Source organism: Falco rusticolus, chromosome 8 (genome assembly GCF_015220075.1).
Source record: "Falco rusticolus isolate bFalRus1 chromosome 8, bFalRus1.pri, whole genome shotgun sequence".
Lineage (NCBI taxonomy): Eukaryota > Metazoa > Chordata > Aves > Falconiformes > Falconidae > Falco > Falco rusticolus.
The window spans coordinates 39,820,171-39,841,208 of NC_051194.1; the positions used below are offsets into that span (position 1 = coordinate 39,820,171).

General features: G+C 54.9%; 2 protein-coding genes across 4 annotated transcripts in view; both read right to left on the reverse strand.

Moving 5' to 3' along the window:
* The window catches only part of CFAP65 (cilia and flagella associated protein 65), a 33,778-nt gene extending 25,381 nt beyond the window's left edge, over nucleotides 1-8,397 (reverse strand). For all 3 annotated transcript variants that reach the window (XR_005105971.1, XM_037398685.1, XM_037398686.1), the window contains exons 1-8: nucleotides 7,682-8,397; nucleotides 7,215-7,369; nucleotides 6,418-6,520; nucleotides 4,859-5,025; nucleotides 3,206-3,405; nucleotides 2,400-2,545; nucleotides 1,076-1,298; nucleotides 464-729 (exon numbers count right to left, since the gene is read on the reverse strand). Coding sequence is in view for 2 of the 3 variants with exons in the window: in XM_037398685.1 (XP_037254582.1) it covers nucleotides 464-729; nucleotides 1,076-1,298; nucleotides 2,400-2,545; nucleotides 3,206-3,405; nucleotides 4,859-5,025; nucleotides 6,418-6,520; nucleotides 7,215-7,369; nucleotides 7,682-7,756 (1,335 nt within the window). In the remaining variant the exon portion in view is untranslated. The remainder of the gene's footprint in view (nucleotides 1-463; nucleotides 730-1,075; nucleotides 1,299-2,399; nucleotides 2,546-3,205; nucleotides 3,406-4,858; nucleotides 5,026-6,417; nucleotides 6,521-7,214; nucleotides 7,370-7,681) is intronic.
* A 3,330-nt stretch (nucleotides 8,398-11,727) lies between these two features.
* Nucleotides 11,728-20,782, reverse strand: LOC119151934 (motor neuron and pancreas homeobox protein 1-like). Its single transcript, XM_037396288.1, has 3 exons — nucleotides 20,347-20,782; nucleotides 12,585-12,745; nucleotides 11,728-12,045 (listed from the first exon to the last, which is right to left on the reverse strand). The coding sequence occupies exons 1-3, from the start codon at nucleotides 20,780-20,782 to the stop codon at nucleotides 11,728-11,730; spliced, it is 915 nt and encodes a 304-aa protein (XP_037252185.1).
* Between the last annotated feature and the right edge of the window lie 256 nt (nucleotides 20,783-21,038).

A 21,038-nucleotide genomic window follows, 5' to 3' on the forward strand; every position in this document is an offset into this window, starting at 1 on the left:
GTGGGAGAAGGCTCAGGAGGGACCTTATTGCTCTCTACAGCTACCTGAAAGGAGGTTGTAGCAAGGTGGGTGTCAGTTTCTTCTCTCAAGTAATAATCAACAGGATGAGAGATATTAGTTATTGGATATTAGGAAAAATTCCTTCATTGAAAGGGTGGTCAACGTTAGAACAGGCTGCCCAGGGAAGGGGTTGAGTCACCATCCCTGGAAGTATTGAAAAGATGTGTAGTTGTGGCACTTCGGGAAATGGTTTAGTGGTGGACTTGGCAGTGCTAAGTTAATGGTTGGACTCAATGATCTCAAAGGTTCTTTCCAATGTAAATGATTCTATGATAAGTAACAACGGCAATGCAGTGGGAAGAGATTTCCAAGGGCTACTAAGAGAGAGGCCAGCCCTGGTGGGTTACACTGGAAGATCCCTCTGACCTATTACAGTGATAAACCCACCCTTTGCCTTTCATACCTGATGGTGGACAAGGCACACCACTCTGCGGTGATAGCTGATGGGGTGAGTAGGTCGAAAGGTCACCTTCAGTGCTAGTGTTGTTGTGCCCTCCAAGACTCCACAGGGGCGATCCAAGGAGAAGACACTCCCTCTGCCATCAATATCAAACTGGTAATAGGCTGGGACATTTGAGGTGTTGCTGATTTTCAACATCTGCACCAAACTTTGCCCAAGATTGATCCAGTCGAAGTCCACAGAATGTTGATGCAGGGACACCAAAGGACCTAGCACAACAACATGCAAAACAAGATCCTGGACCTGTCATAGCTGTTTCTGTCGACACATCATAAGCCACTGCTGCACTTAACTGATCTTCCCAAACTGGAATCACCTCATCAGCAAGCCCACCAGTCCTAGCAAACTGCTGGACAGTCACTTCCAACAGTCTCACATCTGCCTCAAGCAAGTATAAGCCTTGAACGGTGCACCAGGGACAGCCTGGGTCCCCACAGAAGGTAAGTCTATGACTGATGACTGTGGCAACCCCTAGTCCTTCCTCAAGCACTAGCCCTTCCCCTGCAGTGATAAGAAGAAGATGGGGAGAAATTGGGAAGGCTTTCACTCTGGTACCTTTACATGAGCCAACCACCTTCAGCACAGTCTGCAGGAGGCATCCAGCAGATAGGATAGTGAAATAGTCAGTATTGTGCTCTCCTGCTGTCTGAGGCTGAAATCGTATGCACAAGACCAGCTTCCCTCTGGCAGGGACAACACCATGGGACACATCACAGGAGAAAACATGATCTTGAAGCAGAGGATCTTTTGCTCTTTCTATCCTAAATGGTGCATCAACCTGCAAGCAGAAAAGGAATAGGTTAACAAGGAGCCAACAGGAGCCAGGATGGCTCTGAATGCAGGACACTAATTGGTGAAGAACTGCAGTTTTCAGCTGAGTTGACCACCACCACAAACACCAAGACTACTGCAGCCCAGCACAGAAATGCTGTGCAACCTTCTGCAGCCCTGTCCTGCTGGAGCGCTGCTGGCAGCAAGTTCCCACAATATGCTCAGAAGCCAGTGGGCTGCAGCAAAATGTCCTGGTGACCTCTGGGGTTGGAATGCCCCTCCTGGTAGCAGGGAGGCTGGCTCAAGGTGTCCCAAAGGGCCAACATAGCCTAAGTGACTGCTGTGACCAGGGGGACAGGCAGGCAGATAACTTATTTCCCTCCATCCACAGTTCCACCTTGTCTGGGGATCTTTTTCAAAAAACAAGACTGGCGCCCCAAAGCCTCCCTCAAGTCCCTAAAAAAAGGTCCTGATCCTTGCCGGGGGATGCCGAGCACCATTGCAGTGTGAGTAACAGTACAATAAATTAGTAGGTCTTTGCCACTCCCAAGTTGCAGAGCCTGTGGAGGAGTCAGCACTGCTGTCACCCATGTCAGCAGTCTCTGAATACATTCATCTTTTAACAGGCTGGGAGGGGCTGAGCTGGCACAGAGAACAAGGTGCTCAAATGCAGCCTGCCTGACACTGAGAGAAGTCACCAGGCTGAAGTCCACTGAGGAAAGCAGAAGATCCATCAGCTGCCTGGGACACACTCATGCCAAGTTGAGATTGCCACAGCTGCCCCGCAGAACTGATGGGCTTGTACAGGGTGAGCAGAAGAGCTGCAGGATATGAAGGACAACACTGGCTTCCTGATCTGGACCAAGCACAGTAGGAAGCAGGAGGGAACTTCCACCCTGTGCTGCAAATGGATGAGTTGCTAGCACTGTAGCTGGAAGGCAAGGGTCAATGGCCTGGTTGGTAGGAGAAGGCTCATCACATTCCCTGTTTTATTCACATTCCCTCTTGGCTTATTTTCACAGCATCAAGGGAGATACTCATGACCACATATGCCAGGGAAACATGCCAGCATGCCAGCTTCTCACAAGTACTCTCCCTCTCCACATACCACAGACACGTTGAAGATTTCTACACACTTCTCCACAGTTGTCCCCACTGGCACTGATCCAAAGCACAGCACATCTTGAAACTTTCCAGGCTGCACACCTTCATATTCTTCCCCTGTCACACTCACCCGCAGGTAGGGGTATTTGGCTGTTAAAGGGAATAATATACTGGGTCAAGAAAGAGAGGTGGAATGTCCATCCTTGGTATATTCAACACACAACGGGACAAGCCTCTAAAGAACCTCAGCTGGCCCTGCTTTGAACCATATAAGCTCCCCTCCAGCCCTAATTTACTAAATTCAGAGTCACATCTTCTGTCAGTGGCCATACAACAAGGCACTTCAGGCAAGGACTTGCTAATGAAACCCTTGCTTATTCTAGCTTGCATCCAGAAAGCTTTAGAAATTTCCTTCTGGCTCTCTGTCTAGCACGGACAGACAGGAGAGACTGAGTGCAGACAATATCAGGAGTTTCTGGAGGTTTTTGCATTGTGCCAATGAACTTCTCTCATTTCTTCCCCTTGGTCAGCTTAAGCAGGCTCCAGAAATGCTGGTTTGGCCAAAGGACGCCACTGGATTGGATATATTGGACCCTGTGTCTCTTCAGATCACACTTCCAAAATGGCAAAAGTACATTAGAGATTTTCACAGGCCACTTTCAAACTATGGGCTTCACTTGCTCATCAGTGGGTTGAGCCCACTGTGGCACAGCCTCAGAGCACAGCGCTTTCATGTATCCCTGTGGAATGCTATTCCACAGTTAGGGATGATACACACTTCTTTGAGTGTTAAATGCAAGAAAGGCTCACCCAGGGCTTTTAGCTGGATAGTCCTCTTTCGTTTCTCTTCACCTCCAAACCAGCATGTTGCTGCCACATCATACACCACAGCCGCCTTGGGCTGGAAGACCACTTTGACCATGCACTCAGCACCTGGGTTCAGCATGCCACGGTCAGGAACCATGTGGAAAGGGCTTGGTGTCTCCCAGGCAAACGCAGTAACAAGATCACTAGGAAATGGAGATATGTTTTTAAGTAGATGAATGGATCCTTGGCTGCCTGTGCAATCACACATAGGATGGACCTTTCCCAATGGGTTTTTCAGTTAGGATGTGAAGCAAACAATGTTGAATGGCAGAATCCCAAATGCATCTGGCCAAATATGTGATGCTGGGAAGAAATTTGTCTCTAGGCTCTGCAAACACTCCACACTAATGAAATTTAGTTGTTACATCTAAGAACTTTATTAATGGCCATAAAATGTCTCAGCTTCATCATGTGATAGCAAACAAATCAGCTCCAGAATGGAGTATTTGCTTTTCCTGTATCTAAATTTGCTGCTACTTAATTCCAAATGAACGTTTGTTCCTTTTATATGCCCAGGTGAGAAGAGAGAACTGAGCTGTTTTCCTAATGCTTCATTCAGCTCTCCAGAACTCCCTTTGCTTGTTTGATTTGTGCAAAGAACATGACATACCTTTTATAGCTTTTTATATTTTATTGATTCCAAGCTGTGTGTTACTTACCATCCATATCCTCCACTACCCTGGACCTCTTAGTCAGCACAAATGATTTCTTTAAGGGGAGAATAAATCACCTGAATTGGTTTCTGACTGATACCTTGCTCTGCTGAAAGTATACGTGCCCTCTGTCCTTTCCACCCTCCTCCTACATGAGCTGACTGCTTTGGGAAGCACAGGCCATTTTCCAGCTAGTAAAGGTTATTTTGCTCTCACCATGAATAGTTAGAAGTAAACCTCCTCCTTGCCTGCGAATTTCATCACTGCACTCCTTTCTACAATACTACCTGAAGTACTGCCCTTCCCTCATTACAATAACAGTCTGTGGTAACTGGGAGCATCTTCGCTCCTAAATGACAAGTCCAAGACACAAAATACTGCCACTGCTTTGGGCAGCTCCATGAACCTAAAAGCAGGCACTGGAGAGACTCTCTGACTTCTGTATTGCCTGCCTTCAGATCAAAAAGTTCAGCTCGAGCACCAGCAACTCCACTGCCACCCCATGGTATTCCTGTGCGAGGGAAGACATGTCGCAACATAGAAAGACTAAAATTTTTCCAGCAAGTAGCTCATCACTCCTTGCTCATGCTGGGCAGGCTGCCTTTGATTTACTAGAAGCCTAGACCTCTCCTGTGAATGTGGGATGTTCTCAGTGGGACAGCACGCTGGTCCCCATCTAGTTTCTGCACAAGAACGGTTCTCAGTGTATGCTGGAAACAGACAGATGTGAGGTGCCAGGATGTGCCCACAGTGAGATCTGACCCACACTACCATTTCTGCTGCCTTTTCAGCCATGACCTCAGAGGAGGCAGAGGTCTGCTGCCTGTTAAGGCAGCCAGTAGATCCAATAACTGGAATGAGCTGCATTCATTGGAGAGTCCAAGAAGGTAGCAAAATACCTGACAAAACAGAAAGACAGTTTGCCCAGCCATGTCCCACTCACCCAACATTGCGCACAGGGAATGTTGTCTCTGTAACGTTGTGGACAGCACAGACAGGCAGCTGGACAGCAGCTGGGAAGAACAGACAGGGGCGTGGAAGCGTAGCACGCAAGGTGACAGAGAACTCACCCTCAGCCTTTTTAAAGCAGATGCTGTCTTCATATTCCCTCTGCACAGAAAAGCAAGGGGAGACAGCAGTTAGGCTGCATCTTGCAGGTACTGCAGTTCTACCCATGGACATCCATCACCTTCACCACAGTAAGAATATTGGGAAAAAAAAACAGGGGAGGCCTCTGTGCAGGACAGAAAGCATATGAAGCACTTTGAAAAGGCAGTCAATGAGGGAAGTACTCAGGCATACTCCTCACTCTGACAGGGAACACACAAACACCCTCAGAGCGAGCAATTGAAGACCACATTTGTTTCACCTCATTTGTTTCAATGCAGATGGATTTCTTTCAGTGTTTCCAAGATCCCAATTCAGCTAAACTGAAGCATGTACAGCCTTTCCTGGGGCTCCATGAGCACAGAAATATCAGTCTTAAGTGCTTGTCAGCTAGAGACCTAAGCAGATAACGCACAACTTAACAAAGCAGTGTTGACAGCACTGTGTATAAATAGCCCCAGGACTTCTGCTAACCAGCTAAGATAGAAGGAATTGCAAGATACGTCTTCCATGCTCCCCAATCATCACCTCTCCTGAGTACCATTTATACAGGTAAGGAGAGACCTTGGGCACTGCAACACGCAGTCCTTGCTCTCTCTAAGAAAGCAAGCCTCCTGCTCTAGCGATTGATGTGGTGCAGACAAACGGTTCTCTGAAAATGGAACAAGGCCAGCAGCTTATTTCATAAAGGGAACAGTGAACAGTCATCAGAAAATCATGATACTAAGAGTGCAGGGTACTGGGAATCCACCCAGTGATCACACTCTATGGCTAGCACTGAGATTCACATGGAAGACATACAGCTGTGGACAAGAGCTAGAGATCAACACTCAGAACCAAGACACACACAAGCTGAAAAATCAAGAAAAGGGTCTGGGTAAAAAGGGGCTGTTAAAGCTTGAAGCAACCCACCCCATCCAAAAAAAGGGAGGCTCTTGGCATAATTACAGAAAAATCAGTAGCCCTTTAATATACAGGCTTTTGGGTCTCCTGTAAGAAAGCAGAGAGCGCAAGTCCCTCGACTCAAGGTTCTGCATTAAAACCACCCAGCTGAGGTTCCCTGGGATCAAACGAGGTATGGATAGTTCAAGCACTTTATCTTACTGATTTCATGGCCAGAAGCAGCACATGAAAAACTGGGAATACTCTTTGTGAGGATCGCTCTCCTAACTGCTGGCAAATTCTGAAGAGAGGCCAGGGGTTAGGCCTCCCTCAGGTGACGAATATGCGGGGAGAGCAGGAAGGTCATGCTGCCCAGTATTTCTATGCTAGAACCTTTCCTAAAGACCGATACATTCAGGTGAATGAAGACAAATCAGAAAGGACAAGAGAGTCAGAGGCCCACTGCCCCTCTGGAAGCCAGCCTGAGCACTGAGAGAGATGTTGCCACTTTACCTTTTCAGTCGGCCGGAAAACGATGGGCAGAGTTAAAGACATACCAGGGCTCAGGGTAATCGGCTGTGGAAAAACAGTGAAGAAGAATCGCGTGGAAGGACATCTAGATAATGAAATCAAAACAAGAGATTTTGTCTGAGTGCATACAGCTGTTAAGTCAGACAGCAGAACAGAGAATAAAGAATCAAAACCTCCAGACCCCACAACTAGAAGGGCTTTACACACCTGACCCCAAGGGTATCTTTGTAGCAAATCAGCAGAAACAGGGGCAGAACCCAGGTGTCCTGAAAACCCATTCCCAGTTCTAAATACCTACCCCTTCCTTGAACAATATTTTACATTCCCAGGCCATGCAGCATGGGCAAAACACATATTTGAGTTTCAGAGCAGGGAGGGTCATGGGGAGTGCTGGAGTGGCTCAACATCCAGTGGGACTCCCGGGACCAATGGTTTTAGGACACACTAGTGACTGGCTGGCATACATCCACAATTAAAATCTCACTAGACTGGAAATGCCTCACAGACAGAAGTATCAGCAAAACAGAATTAAAAAAAAAAAAAAAAAAAAAGGCATTTCATTTAAAATATTCCTGCCAGGATCAAGGGCTGTGCTTCTGAATTAGCAGGTTTCTGTCCTGCTACGTAAGTGTTCATATGCTGTCTATAGCACAATGACCAAGGAGAGAGGGGACAGACGAACCCAAGAAAAGGTGCTAATGTGACTGATACAGCAGAGATAGGATCATAATGCAGCGAAAGCATGAGGAGTACGAAGGAGAAACAAACTCCCCACGCACCTGTAGCTCAGCTTCTGGGTTTTCTCATGAATGTTTTTCAAGATCAGGTGTTTGATCGTCTCTTTTCCAAGCTCCCAGCCATGCCACCTGAGTGTTTCGGCCACCTCGATGCCCCAGAATACGCCTTTCTTCTTCTTTGCCTTTCTTGCAGAAAGCTTAAGGAGTTGCAACAGAGACATTAGCAGTTTGGGAGGGAGGAGAAATCACGCAACAGCTGTTTCTCTAGCTAGAGGTTTGACTCCAGCAAAGGACAGGAGGAGCCACCCTGCGGCAAAGCTCTAAGAGTCACCAAAAGCCCTGTTGCAGGAGTCCAGAGGGGACGCCTCCTGGCCACAGCCCAAACAACAGATACTAAAGGATGTCATGAACGAGGGGAGCAAAGGCTAAAGGGTTTTTTTGTTTTCCTTCTCTCCCTGCCTTGCCAGTAATCTACCCACGATAACTGCACGCTTCGCTCCTCCACTCACCTTCCTGATGCAGCCACAGCGCAGCTTCCGAAAAGAGTCAGAGTTTTGGGGCTCGCCATGCACCTGAGCGAGCATCTGCAAAACAAGAGGGAAAAGTCCTCACGCACGCTGCTCCTGCACCTAGGCAGCCTTTGCTGCCAGGACCTGGGCTCCCCAGAAGCCCAACGGCCCCTCCTCAGGCTCAGGGCGGCACACCTCCCCGCAGGGGCTGCGGTGTCCCCGTTCGTGACCCCATCTTGCCAGCGGAGTCCAGCCCTCCCCACAGCCCCTGCTGTCCCCAGACTGCTGCAGCCCCACACCGCAGCTCCTTGGCACAGGCCGTGACCCCCACCTCCCTCACAGCTCAGCCCCGTGTGGCAGAGCTCTCCTTGGGCCTCTACTGCAAAGCCCTGCCCTGCCCCAGCCCCCTATAGACCCACAGAGCCCAGTATAGCAAGGCCCTGCTCTATAGCCTCGCCCGGCCCCTCAAACCCTATACAGACGACTGTGGCACGGCCCTGTTCCCTACAGCAAGAGCCTGCCCAGCTCCCTAGGGCTCGGCCCAGTCCTTCGCAACCCGGCCTGGGCCCTGAGCCCCGGGCCCCCGCCGCCAGCCCGGCTCCCTATAGCACAGCCCGGCCCCGGGAGCCCGGGCCACCTCGGGTGCCGCCGGCCCCGGCCTCTCAGCGCCACCAGGCGCCGGCCCGTGTTGCCATGGGGACCGGACACCGCCGCGTCCCCCCGAGCAACGACGGCGGCCGCCTCGGGTCAATCCGCGCGGGGCGCTGCCGGGGCGGCCGCCAGGGGGCAGCAGAGGGACGCGCAGAACCGGGGAGGGAGGGTACGGGCGGGAGGGGGCAGCCACGGGGCGGAAGCGCAGGGGCAGCTGGAGGGGTGCAGGGGGGGGCAGCAAGGAGTGCAGGGGCAGATGGGGGCCGGGGGGAGAAGGGGGAGCTGAGGAGCAGGGAGATAGAGAGGGGCGGGGGGCAGACGGGGGGGTGCAGGAGAGAGCTCAGGGTGGAGGGGTGATGGGGGGGTGCGAGGAGGGAGGCAGGCGCAAGGCTGGGTCAGCGAAGGGGGTGCCCGGGGGGATGGGTGGGTGAGGGGGCTGGGGGGCTGAGGTGGAGATGCCGGGGCGAGGGGCGCAGCAGGCTGGAGAGGGCTGGCGTAGGGATGCGGTGGCACCTTAACGCGGCCAGGTCACTCTGGGGTCCTTGCAGCACCGGTGACACAAATAACAACGTGACCATTGCCAAAAGCAATTATGGAGCCGAGACTGGCAGAGGGGAGCCCTGGCTGCAGGAGCCTATCAGGTATCCTGGGCATCATTCCCATGGGGCACCACCACCGCCATAGGACTCTCCTGCATCTTCCCAGTGCCTTGGATGGCTCTACAGGAGGGGAGGACCCCGTGTCCCCAGTGGGGAGGGCCAGAGAGCCCCTCTAGGGTACACAGGCAGCAGCATGGCCAAGTCCCACAGCCTGGGGAGGGTGCCAGGGCAGAGGCAGGAAGCGGATGCAGCTTTAATGGCATTTGTTGGTGTTTACAACATGAGTCATCTGGCTAAGCAGCCATAAATCAGCACCCCAACTCCTCCAGCATCAATTCTGTCCCCTCCTCTGTCCCCCCAGCACTGGATGAGTGGCTGGCTCCTGCAGGAACAACCTCATAAATAACAGCAACAAAACAAACCCTCCTGCAGCCACGGTGGACCCATGTGCACCAGCCGCAAGATGAACGCCTCCCATCCATCACTTTAATGGTTGTACTCTGGAAATTAAACCTGTCACAGTCCATCAAGGTGAACGTTTTAAGTCTGTGACATCCCTTCAGCTCCCTTCCTCCTTCCTGGTACTTTGTTGTTGTTGTTGCTTCCATTCTCTCTTTTTCCTCTCTGCCCCTCCCCATTCCTGTCCCCCCAACCTCACCCCCACCCCAGTGTGCCCAGCTCCAGCCTGTGGTGCTCTCTGTGCTCCCCCACTGCCAGAAGACCAGGTTGTACATCAGGTGGTAGATGTCTTTGGCACTGAGACTCCTGCAGCCATGGGCTGGCATCTGCCAGCATCTCCGTGCCCAGTCCTGCATACCTGCTGGGGGGGTGCACAGCTTCCCTGGGGCAGTGGGTCTCTCCTGCCCTGCTGTCCCTGCAGGGTAATGGCAGGTAGCTGGGTATCATCCTTTCCTATTTCTCTTTCCCTTTCTCCTTTCCTTCCCTGTCTTTTTTTCCCCCTTCTCCCCATTCATTCCTCTCCTGCTCCATGTTACACCAACCATCACAGGCTCCTGGCACCTGACCCCTACCCTGGCTCACATCTCCCTTGGAGCAAAAGCTGCACCCTCCCCACGACCAGAGCTCCCGTCTGGGCAGTGCCAGGGTCTGGACACCTCCTACGTGAGTAGTGGGGTCCTGCTGTGCCCTGGGATGTGTTGCCTGGAGACAGTGGACCTGGGCACCGAGAATGCCATGCATCCAGGAGAAAGCTGCTGAGCTGCCAGCAGCCACTGTGGGTCACTGTCACTCCACACGGGACCATCGTTTGTCCGTTCACCCATCCGTCAGTCCGTCCATCCATCCATCCTCCCTCCCATCAGCTGCTTCCCCTGCCTATCCCTCTGTCCCAAAAGGGTCGCATCTGCTCCCCTGCCCGGGGTGCTGCCCACCAGCCCCACTGCAGCCCCAGCTGCAGCCAGGTGTTACCCAGACCTAGTCCCACTGCAGCCCCAGCTGCAGCCAGATGTTACCCAGCCCTGCGAGGTGTGACAGACCCTTACCTGTCCTGTCCATCACTGACCAGCTGCTGGAGGTGACCCGGGGCTCCCCAGGGGCTGCTGCCCCTCAGCAGCTCCCAGCCCCACCGCAGGTCCTGGGAGCAGACAGCCCTCCCTGCCACATCCAGGCAGGAACAGTGAGAAGAGAGGAGGGGACAGCAAGATGTGAGGCAGGAGGGAAACACCACAGGCTGCCTGGGAATGAGATATTCCAGCCCACCCTGCCCTGCCCCTGCAGCCCTATGTGCACTGTGGTGGTGAAGCTGCCCCCGAAGGCGGGGGGGGGGTGGGGAGGTTGGACATTGCCAGGTTGGTCCCTCTGCCTTCATGGCCATCTCAGCATCCCCAAGGGGAGGCCCAAAAAGTGTGCAGGAGGCATGGGAGGTCTATAGTGTCTGCCTAGTGCTTCTAGGGAGGTGGCAGAGTTTCTGTTGTCATCCCGCTACCAGGGGTTGATTTGAGCGCAGCCAGAGTGACCAGGGTCCGAAGAAGATCATGAAATGAGCCCATAAAGTGGCTGAGCGGGATTCAGACATTGGCACAGGAAAAGGGGGATTCACCACAGCACTGAACCCTCACAAACAGCCTGAGCATCTCTCTCAACCTAGGAGGCCTCTGTCCCCGCCTTACTTTGGGGCAATGCCACACTGATGCAACCAGGCTAATTGCAGCATGGAAACCAGCACTGCTGCATTAGCTGATGAACCAGCTCGGCTTCACAGGAGAGGTTAATTTTGTCCTGCAAAGCACAGATCCCACCAGGGATGCTGCAGGTGCAGGAGGAGGCATGGCAGGCTGGCAACATCCTGGGCATCCTCATTCCCAGCCCTTCATGCAACCAAGGGGAAGGGCAGCTGGCACCACGCAGGGATACACTGCTCCAGGCACTGTCATACCCAACAAGGAAGGGGCAGTGCACAGTCGAAGGAGGGTTTGGGGGTCTCTCCCTTCCAGCCATGCTGGTGGGCTGCCAGCTGTGCAAGTCTGCTGTCCCCACCCAGTTCCCCAGGTACCCTGGTAAGACAGTGCAGTGGCAGGAGTGGGGCAGAACCTTCTGTCCCCTAAGGAAGAGCACAGGCATCCAGATAACAGCTTTATAGGGGAGGGATGTGGGGACTCCCTCAGATACACACAGAGGAATAATTATGAGTTAAATAGGATCCAAACACACATAAGTTAAAGGGAGGCAGGTGCCCTGCAGCCCCCCAGCTCTGCCCAGGCACAGTCTGTGTCTGCCAGCAGGGAGATCCCTGCCACTGCAGCCCAGCCCCTCTCCCCAGCTGGCTCCGTCTGCCTTTCACAACACAGAGCTGATCTTCCTCTCCATGGCACCCATCTCCTCCTCCTCCTCTTCCTCTTCCTCCTCGCCTCCTGAGCAAGAGGAGTCTGGGCCGTAGCCCAGCTTGGCGGTGCTGCAGTGCAGAAAGCCGGAGCCAGGGCTGTGCCCCAACAACTCGTGGCTTTTGGCAGCTTGTCCCTGGGGCTCGCCTGGCAGCAGCTTCTCACAGGCTTTGCTGAGCCCTCGTTGCTTCTCAGCCTCTGCCTGTGCCCCCTGTTCCTTGGCTTTGCGGCTCCGCTTCCACTTCATGCGGCGGTTCTGGAACCAGATCTTCACCTGCCAAAGGAGAGACCCCAGGGGAGAGCATGTCCCCCTGCCCCATCCTGTCCCCACTCACCCCCTCACCTTCCCTGCATGGAGGGCATCCCCCAAAACCTCTTTGTTGCAGGGCATCCCGTGGTGCTGCGGGTCTCTGGAAGGAGGCTGAGGTTGTCGTGGGGAGAGGAGTCCATAGCGGGCTGCTTTCCCCTGCCCAGCTTCTGCAGGATGCCCAAGGACATGCACAGGGAGGTTTTAATTTTAGCCCCACAGAAAGCCCCCTCCCACAGTGTACCAAGGGATGGGAAAGCTCTGAAACCCAAGCTGGGGGTGCCAGGTGAAGAGGAGCAGTATTTCTGGGTGCCCTTCACAAGAGAAGGGCCTGGAGCCCACCAGGCAGGTCTCTGCAGAAGACGCTCCAGAAGGGCTGCTGGTGGGGACAGAGGTGTGTGGCGCTGATGGCAGCCAAGTGAGGGGCATCAGCATTGCCCATGACCTTGACTTCCCTCCCTGGAAGCTGTCTGGTGCTATGCTCCTTCCCTCCAGGACCAAGGTACCTGTGTCTCGGTGAGCATCAGTGACGTGGCCACCTCAAAACGCTTGGGTCTGGACAGGTACTTGTTGAGCTTGAACTGGTTCTCCAGCTCCAGGAGCTGCTGGCTGGTGAAGGCTGTGCGGGGCCGACGACACTTCCCCATCAAGCCCGACTGTGGGGCAGCTGTGGAGCAGACAGTGGGCAGGGGTCAGGGGATAGCAGGGGTGTAGGGGGACACCCCCTCAGCAAGTCCGGGATGAGGAGGAAGGCAAGTGTCTCTTCCATCATCTCCCGCCCCAATAATGGCTTTATTGCCTGGCTGATAGGAACCAGTGAGATATGTTATCAGGCCTCGGTGTGCAACTGGGATCAGTCCTGTGACTGAAATTAATCCTCCTTTTTTATTGCTGGGCCATGCAGGTGGCTGCCCAACTGCCAGGGGTTGTGGCGGCAGGGCTGCCCAAGAGCCCCGCTATCTTGCCTGCAGCCCTTGAAGGCAGCACGGCGCTGAATCAGGAGGCAGCAGGAACAAAGGGACCTTTGAGAGTGCAGTGTGGGTTGGCTGCTGCGCTGTGTTTGATCCCTGCTTATCTCCTCTCTGCTGGCTTTATTGTCCTGATGAGTTCAGCTTTTACTGCTTCTCCTAGCACTGCAGCAGCAATCAAACCCAGAGGTTTGCAGCTGGGAGTAAAGTGCCAGAGCGGCACCAGAGGGGGCATTAACAGGAAAGGTCCTTGGCACATCCCCACCACTGCATCTCAGGGGGGTCTAGATGGAGCATCGTGGCCCCAGAGAGGTGCCCTGCTTGGCAAGGGTTGCTCTGGCTGGCCCGCTTTCCAGGACATGGGGCACCATCCATGTTATCTCCCTGAGATTCCAGCTTTGATCCCGACCTGCCCATCTCCCAAGGTGTCCACCAAGCCCTTCACAAACACAGCTGTGACACATGAGGCAAGAATTTATGGAGCAGGAATTAACTGATCGCAATCCAGGTTTGATCCCAAGTACCTGGATGCTGGGTGGGATGAGTCAAACAGGCAGAGCCCAGGCTGGCTGGGGCTCTGCAAACTCCTCATGGGAGTGGAGATGGACATGACCCTGCCTGGGCCTGCAGCCTCACATTGCCAGGAGAGACAGCCCATGGGACCCACCTTGCAGCCACTGGCCGGTTAAACTAGGGACTGAATAGAGGCACGCTGTGCCGACAGCTCTGACACACATACATGGTGTGTTACTTTGCACACAAAACATATTCAAGGCTAAAACCAAATGAGAGGCTCAAAGGATTTCTGGGACAAATACAAATGTCAGATTAAAGATGTCTCAGCTCCGCAGAGTTTGGCTGCTGTCTGGGCTCTGGCTGGCCGTGGGTGCTCTGGCTGTACAAATCCTCAGTAGAGACATGGGACCAAACAGACCTGAGAGGCTCTACTCCGCTAAGGAAAGGAGGTACCACAGGGACCAGCATCTGCAGGGACAGGGCAGCCCATGCTAACACTCCTTGAAGCTTCTTGGCGGGGAAGGCCAGAGATGCATCAGAAAGAACCGGTGGGGAAATTCATTCAGCCAGTGTTGGTGGGGAGCACAACACAAAGCAGCCCCAGACAGCATCTGGCAGCCTGAGGGCTCTGGCACCTGGCAAGCCCCCTTTGCTGCCAGAGACCGGGGGTGCACTGGGGCACCCAGTGCCTCAGTCCTGCCCTGAAGCAGGGGCTGCATTGCCCAGGCTGGCTATACCAGGTCGAGGAAGGGTCCCTCTGCACAGGTCCTCTTTCTGGGCATGGTCTGTAAAGGATGCTTCAGGTAAAGAAAAGGGAAGAGGGTATGCCCACATCCCAGCATTCAGTGATCCAGGACTTCTGTGCTGTCTGAAGCTGGAGGCTGTTTTGCCAGAGGTGAAGTAATACCATATTCCCAGGCTGAATTCCCCACCCCAAAGCAGAGAGCCGAGGACTTGGCTTCTAGGGCACTGCATCCTGGCTCTGTGGAGCACAGACCACTCTGAAAGGCTCCTCTGTGCCTACTCCTATAAGGTCAGATGTGGCCAGCCTAAAAACAGATGTGGGAAGAGTGGTGGCACAGAAGTGAGTCTCAGCCCCAAAAGCAGCGGGAGTTTGGTCTGTCCAGCTTCAGAGGATACTGGAAGGCAGCTTGCTTTAACACACACCACCATGCCCCCCGGCAAGGGGTTCACTGTTCCCTGGGTAAGATGCTGAGGACTGCTTGGTCTAGCAGGGAAAAGAAGAATAGAATGTTTGCCCAAAAGCCAAATAAATCCAAATGGGATATATGCCAGATGACTACCAATGCAAGGGACCAACCGCTGGAGCATGATCCCTCTGTCAGCCCCAGCTTCTTCATCTCGGTGTCTCCAATTCGGGCTCAGTGCGGTGGTGTCCATTACAAACCTTGTACAGACCCTTACTTCCCTGGGAGCCCACCCTGCCTCCTGCCCCAGTGCTGACAAAAAAACCCCAACTCTCAAACCCCTCTGTGGTGGTGTTATACAGTTCAAGCCACCACCAGTCCAAAGCCCAGCCTACACAGGCACAGCTGGCCACCTAACCTGTGACGTCCTCTGACAATATGCCCTTCAGCAGCTACTATTACCCATCACCACCATTCCCCACTGTGACTTGTTCAAGATTTGGCTGCAGACAAAACGGGGTGAGCCCAAACTGACATAGCTTTAAGGTCCACCTGACATTCAGCCACCCAAAGCAGCAGGTCAGCATGGACCTGAGCAACCAAAATCTCTGGTCTCAGAGCTGCTGTTAGCTTCCTGGAAGGGCCCTGGCTTCTTTGCATGGGGAGAATATGGAGGAAAAGGATCTGCTGTTTCTCACTGAGGAAGGAGCAAAGGGAGGAGGAGGAAGTGGAGCCTGAGGATATGAAGAGGGTTTAATTTTCCCATGCAAAGAAATGATGTCTTATGGGTACTGGCAGCTCCAGCCTGTCCTGCCAGTGTGCTTAGTGGAGTCCTGCCCCCACTTGTCCTGTGGCAATCTGTCACATGGGCATGGAGAGCATTGTCCCAGGGGATGCATAGCAAGCATCCCCCCAGGGATCACCTCCCCCAGCCTGTACCAGCTGAGCTATGAACCCATCCTCATCACAACTGGCATCCCATAGATGGGGTGCCTTCCCTTTGGGAAGGCTCTCCCCATTATCCAGCTCCTACCAGAAGACCAGCGACTGCCTCAGCATCACACCTTTGCTTGCCAAAGGATTTCCTATCTTCCCAGCCATCTCCTCTAGTGCTACATCTAGGATCAGAATTTGTCTCAATGTCCCTTCAGCCTGGCAGGGCTTGGACCCCCTGATGGGTACCCAGCATTTGGCTGCAACATCAGTAAATTAATTGCTTGGCCTGGAGCCGGGAATGTCCTCTGAGTCTGAGGTCAGGAGCTCTACAAGGCAGCTGCCTCCTGGATAATTAGATAAAGCTTATAAAAAATTGTTGGTTTATTTGATACATTTCCGTCTACTTGATAACAAAGGTAATCCTAGGTTGATATTAACCCACTTGGTTTTAATTTGGTTTGTTTAGCTATAGTTCACTTAACTTTGTGGGCTGGCAAATAAAGGAGAGGAAATTAGCACCCTGACTGCTTTGGAGGTGTTTCTGCAGATGTCAGGGATGGGAGGGAGAGATGTGGTCTCACCAGCATCAGGGCCATCACCAGAGGCTTCTCCTGGTCTGCTGGCAGCCCTAACCATTGTCCGTGGGCAGCCTGTGTAAGGGCACTTGCTACTTCTGTTAGCTCCTTACTTGCTCCACCTTTGACCCCTGACTGCTGCTTGCCAGCTGTTTTCCAGCCCATGCTTCCTGCTGACAACGGACCAGTGTGCACCTGGTGAGCCTTGGAAAGTGGTGATTTTTTAAACAGTTTGATATGACCTGTCTTGCCTGCTCTCCTAGCCCAGCACAGCCCATCAGCCAGGTCTCTGCTGCTGTGGGCAAGATCTGGCCAGAGCTCCAAGCCATCAAGGTGGTAAGTAGATGATGCAGAGAAGCAGCATCCCAGGAAAGCCATCTGAACACCAGGTCCCCTGCAGGGAATCCTTTGCTCTTCCTGAGAGTCTGCAGCTGTATGTCACCACTCCACCCCCTGCTCCTACAGCTCTCTGCCAAGGCAGGTCCACCACCACTGCATTTCCATGCTGATACCTGGGGCAAACAAATCACAGCTCCCAGAAATACTAATAGGCACGGCACCCTGGTGCAAAACGCTCCTCCTGTGCAGTTCAGGAGTGCTCAAAGCCCTAGGACAAGGACCCAGGCTGGAGACAGGCAGCTGCAGCAAGGGCATGCCTGCTCCTATGCTCAGGCCTCCCCACCCAGCCCTCTCACTCCGCATTGCAGCAGAGGCAGCCAGGCACTGCCTGTGACTCTGCAGAGGCAGATAGTGAGGAAGGCATGGTACCCACTTGCACTGCAGCAGGAGCACTTTTCTGAGCAATCCCAGCACCCAAGACCAGGCCAGGTTCCTAAGGGTACCCACAGTCTCAGACCATCTCCCCAGCACCCTACCTCCCTCATATACAGGTGAGAGCAGGGCGAGTGTGTGCAATGCATCCCCGCAGAGCTTGTGGCTTCATTTCAGGGGCTGTCCCACTCCTTCTCCTACCCTGACCGTTCCCAGGAGACCAAACTAGACCATACCTGCAAAACACCTCTATGCATGCAGCTGAAGAAGGAATTTATTCCAGGATTTAGTCCTGGAATCCCCTATAAATAAATCACAAAGGTGATCTCCCTCTGGGATGCCCCAGAACATGTCCTAGGAGGCTTTCAGATTCATCTCTTCCAGTTATCTATGTCGGCTGCTACCCAGATAGCTAAACATGACCAGCACCAGTAGCATGGACACTTGTGCTCAGTCACTGTGGAAACCTCAGCCAGGCAGGTCCATCTGTCTGTCTAGGCTAGGTGTTGGGACAGGGCACCCAGCCCACCACCACCCTCAGAGGAATGAGGATGGGCTATGCAGGCAGCATGTCCTAAGCAAGTGCCCCTTCCTGTCCCTGCATACCCATGCCACTGTCCCTGTCCCCACACCATGGCCAGCACACTGGGGCAATATGAGCCCAGACACAGCCCTAACATGCAGCTGGAGCCAGTGCTAGTGACTACAAGGACAAGGCACACTGCAAAGGGACCTGCTTTCAGAGCCTGCAACGAGCCCACAAGAGGAAAGGCTGAGGACACACTTGAGAACCCAAATGTTCCCAGTGGACTGAAACAAGGATCTGAAGATGCGTGAAGAGCAGGGTCTGACGATGCAGTCTACATGGCATTGGGAATAACACCAAGCAAGGACCAGGGGAGCAGGATCCTCGGGAGAACAAGTGTGGAGAGAAGAATAGACCCCAAGCTAAGCATAAGCCCCTCAGGTCAGAAGTGATGTCTGTGGGGAAGTACGGGCAGGTAGAACAGCTGCAAATGCACAAAGCTTCATCCTTCTGCCTCAGGGAGGCATCAGCTCACACTCTGCACCCAGCTTGGCCCCTGTGCTTTGAGACAGGGGGACATTTGGAAGAAAACCCTGAAAGCAGTCAGGATGGAAACTGGCTTGGAGGAGATGGAAGCAGTTGGGCTGTGTAGTGGGGGGAGGAGAAAGCTGAAAGGGACCTACAGAACCTTACCTTGCCATGTGCAGACCAGGCAAGCAAAGAGAATGGATAGTGATTTGCTGTGTTTGGTGTGATAAATCTTGGGAGCAAACCGGAGCACAAAAAGCTTCACAGCAGGAGAATTGCTGAAATATTAAATGGGACAGTCTGTGGAAAAAAGAATCCCCCCCTGCAAAAGGCTCCCCAGAATTGGGAGCAGACACATTTAGGCAAGGATATGGATTGAAGGTGGTCACTGGTTTAAAAATCAGCAGATCTGGCAGCTTTTGCTGCATCCCTGTTAAACCTACATGTACCTTTCTTTGGCTCTACCCTGCTTTGGGCTCTCCAGGGTTCCCGTGCATCCTAGCACAGCCCAAAAGCTCTTTGCACAAGCTGTTCTCGCACCCATGATTTGGCCTTTGTGTCCTTTCAGCAGGGTTTTGGACACAACCAGCTCTGGAGTGCATCTTGCACTTGAGAGGTATGGAGCTGATGCACAAATGCAAATTTGATGCACAAATATCTCTACATTATTCCAGCCAGAAGCTGTGCTCAAGGCCACAGGGACAGATGCAGTGGTGTGATCCCACCCTGGTGAAACACAATCCTGCGTGAAACTGTTGGGATGCCGAGATACACTGACAGACTCAGACCCTGTGAGGACAATGTGGCCTCTGCAGAGGAGTAGGAAGGTGCTTCACCACCCAACAAATAGAAATATTTACACACACACACCCGCTCTTAACAACATGCTGGAAGAGTGCACACAGCCCATAGCACTGGAGGCTTATTCTACACCTTTAGGTGCCACCACCACTTCACGGCTGGACCTACCCTACAGTCCAGGGAGAGCCAGGGAAAGGGAGACAGCCCAGTGAAGGGAACAGACTCTTTCCCTTCAACCTGCCCAGGTATAATTTGAGGAAGGAACAATGAATGGGATGTTTCATGTTAATTCTCCATTTTTGTACTATTATTCATGCAGCCAGTTTATTAATTAACTGACTTAGGCAGCTTTTTTCTTTTTAGCGGGCTCCCAGATTATTAAGACCCTAAACTCAGCTAATCAGTCTGGATACTCTGCTGGTGGTTTATTCAAACCACTCCGAGTTTATTGCCCACTGGCCTCATCTTTGCAGTGACCAGACCTCCGCTCACCCCACGCACAGGGCAGGGGCCGGGTCACACTGCCAGGGGTGCCAGTGCCCGGCGGGGCAAGAGCCCGAGGTCGGTCCATGCGCCGTCCACGCCCTGCAGGACCCTCCCCACCCGTGGCCCATCGCTGCAGTGCAGGAGCCGGTGCCTGCCCGCAGCCCTGCCCGTGCCCGCCGTGCCAGGGGCTGTGCACGGAGCCGGCGCCCGCTTTGCGTGCCCGAAGGGACCGGCGCTGAGCGGGAGCCGAGCGCGCTGCCGGGCTGACCGATCTCTGCATCTCCCGTCGGCACCGGGCTCAGCGGCCCCTCGCCCCCACGAGCCGAGCGCGGCGGCGGGCGGTGCCGGGAGCCCCGGCCCTTCCCCGGCCCAGGGGCCGGGTCCCGCCGCGCACCTTTCGGTGTCGAGCCGCAGGGATCCGGACGGTTCGTTCCCAAGTACACCGGGCGGGAGTTATTCGTTTCCCAGTGTGGGTTCCCGCCGCCGCTTCTTTATTTTCGTTTCCTTCCCGCCGCGGCCGAGCTCAACGAGCCCGCGACGGCCGTGCGGGACCGGCAGCTGGGGCCGGCGCGCCTGGCCCGGCCCTGGAGCAGCTCTGCTCCGGCGGCACCGGGGCGGGCAGTGCCCCTCGGGGCCGTCCCGAAGCACCGGGCCGGCGTAGGGCGAGACTTTGCCCTTCGGATCGGGTTGCCGGGGCCCCGCAACCCTCGAAGGTCTCCGAAGCGCGGGTCTTGCTTCCCCCCGTCAATGGGACCCCTGCACATGCCCTGGCTGGGGAGCGGGTCTGGGCGCAGCAAAAGCCCCGCGTTGGGGTCAGCTCCGAGGGCTCACCGCCCCCGCGGGGCTCCCGACCAGGACCGCCGGGGAGCTGCGAAGAGGCGGCCTCGGAAACCCTCAGCCCTCCGTCCCCGAGGGCACCTGCACCCCGCTGTGCCGGCGGGGGCCTCCGGGGTTTGGAAGGGGCAAGAGCCGCGTCCCGCCCGACAGGAGGGTGGGTCCCCGGGGTCACTCACCGTGGAAGTCGGAGAGCCTCGGCACCAGCATCCCGGCTCGGATCCAGTGCTCCAGCGGGAAAGAGCCGGCCACGGCCGCCTTCAGATGCTCTGCGCCGGGCGGCGGCAAGTGTGGGATGCCGGTGTAGGCGAAAGCGGGGTGCTGGCCCCCCAGGGCTGGGAGCGGGTACACGGCGGGCGGGTAGAGGGCCGGCAGGGCGCCGAGCCCGGGGCCGGGGAGGTGCAACAAGCCGGGCTTGGGGACGAAGCCGGCCGGGGCGAGGGGCGCAGCAGCCGCGGGCGCCCGCGGCGAGGGCGTGTCGGAGCGCCCGGCGGGGCCGGGGCTCGCCGCGGGGCTCCCGGGGCTCAGCCCCGGCGGGGAGCCGCTCCGTGCCGGCTCTTCAGCCAGGAGCGCCTCGATGCGGAAGTTTTGGGACTTCTCCATGGGCTTGTGCATGACCCAGCCCCTTGCAGAGCCGCCGGGCCCCCCAGCACCCCGCCGCTCCCCTGCCAGGGCACAGCCCGGCCGGGCAGCCCCGGGCCAGCACTGGCGGGCATCCACCGGCGGGGCCCCGCCGCACCGCGCTCCGCGGGGCTGCCCTCGGGGGCAGCCCTCCTCTCCGCTCCTCCTCCCGGGCACTCGCTCGCCCGCCGGCACAGGGGGGGTTTTAACCCCCCCTCCATCTGCCCCAGCTCCCCATTGGCTCCGCGCC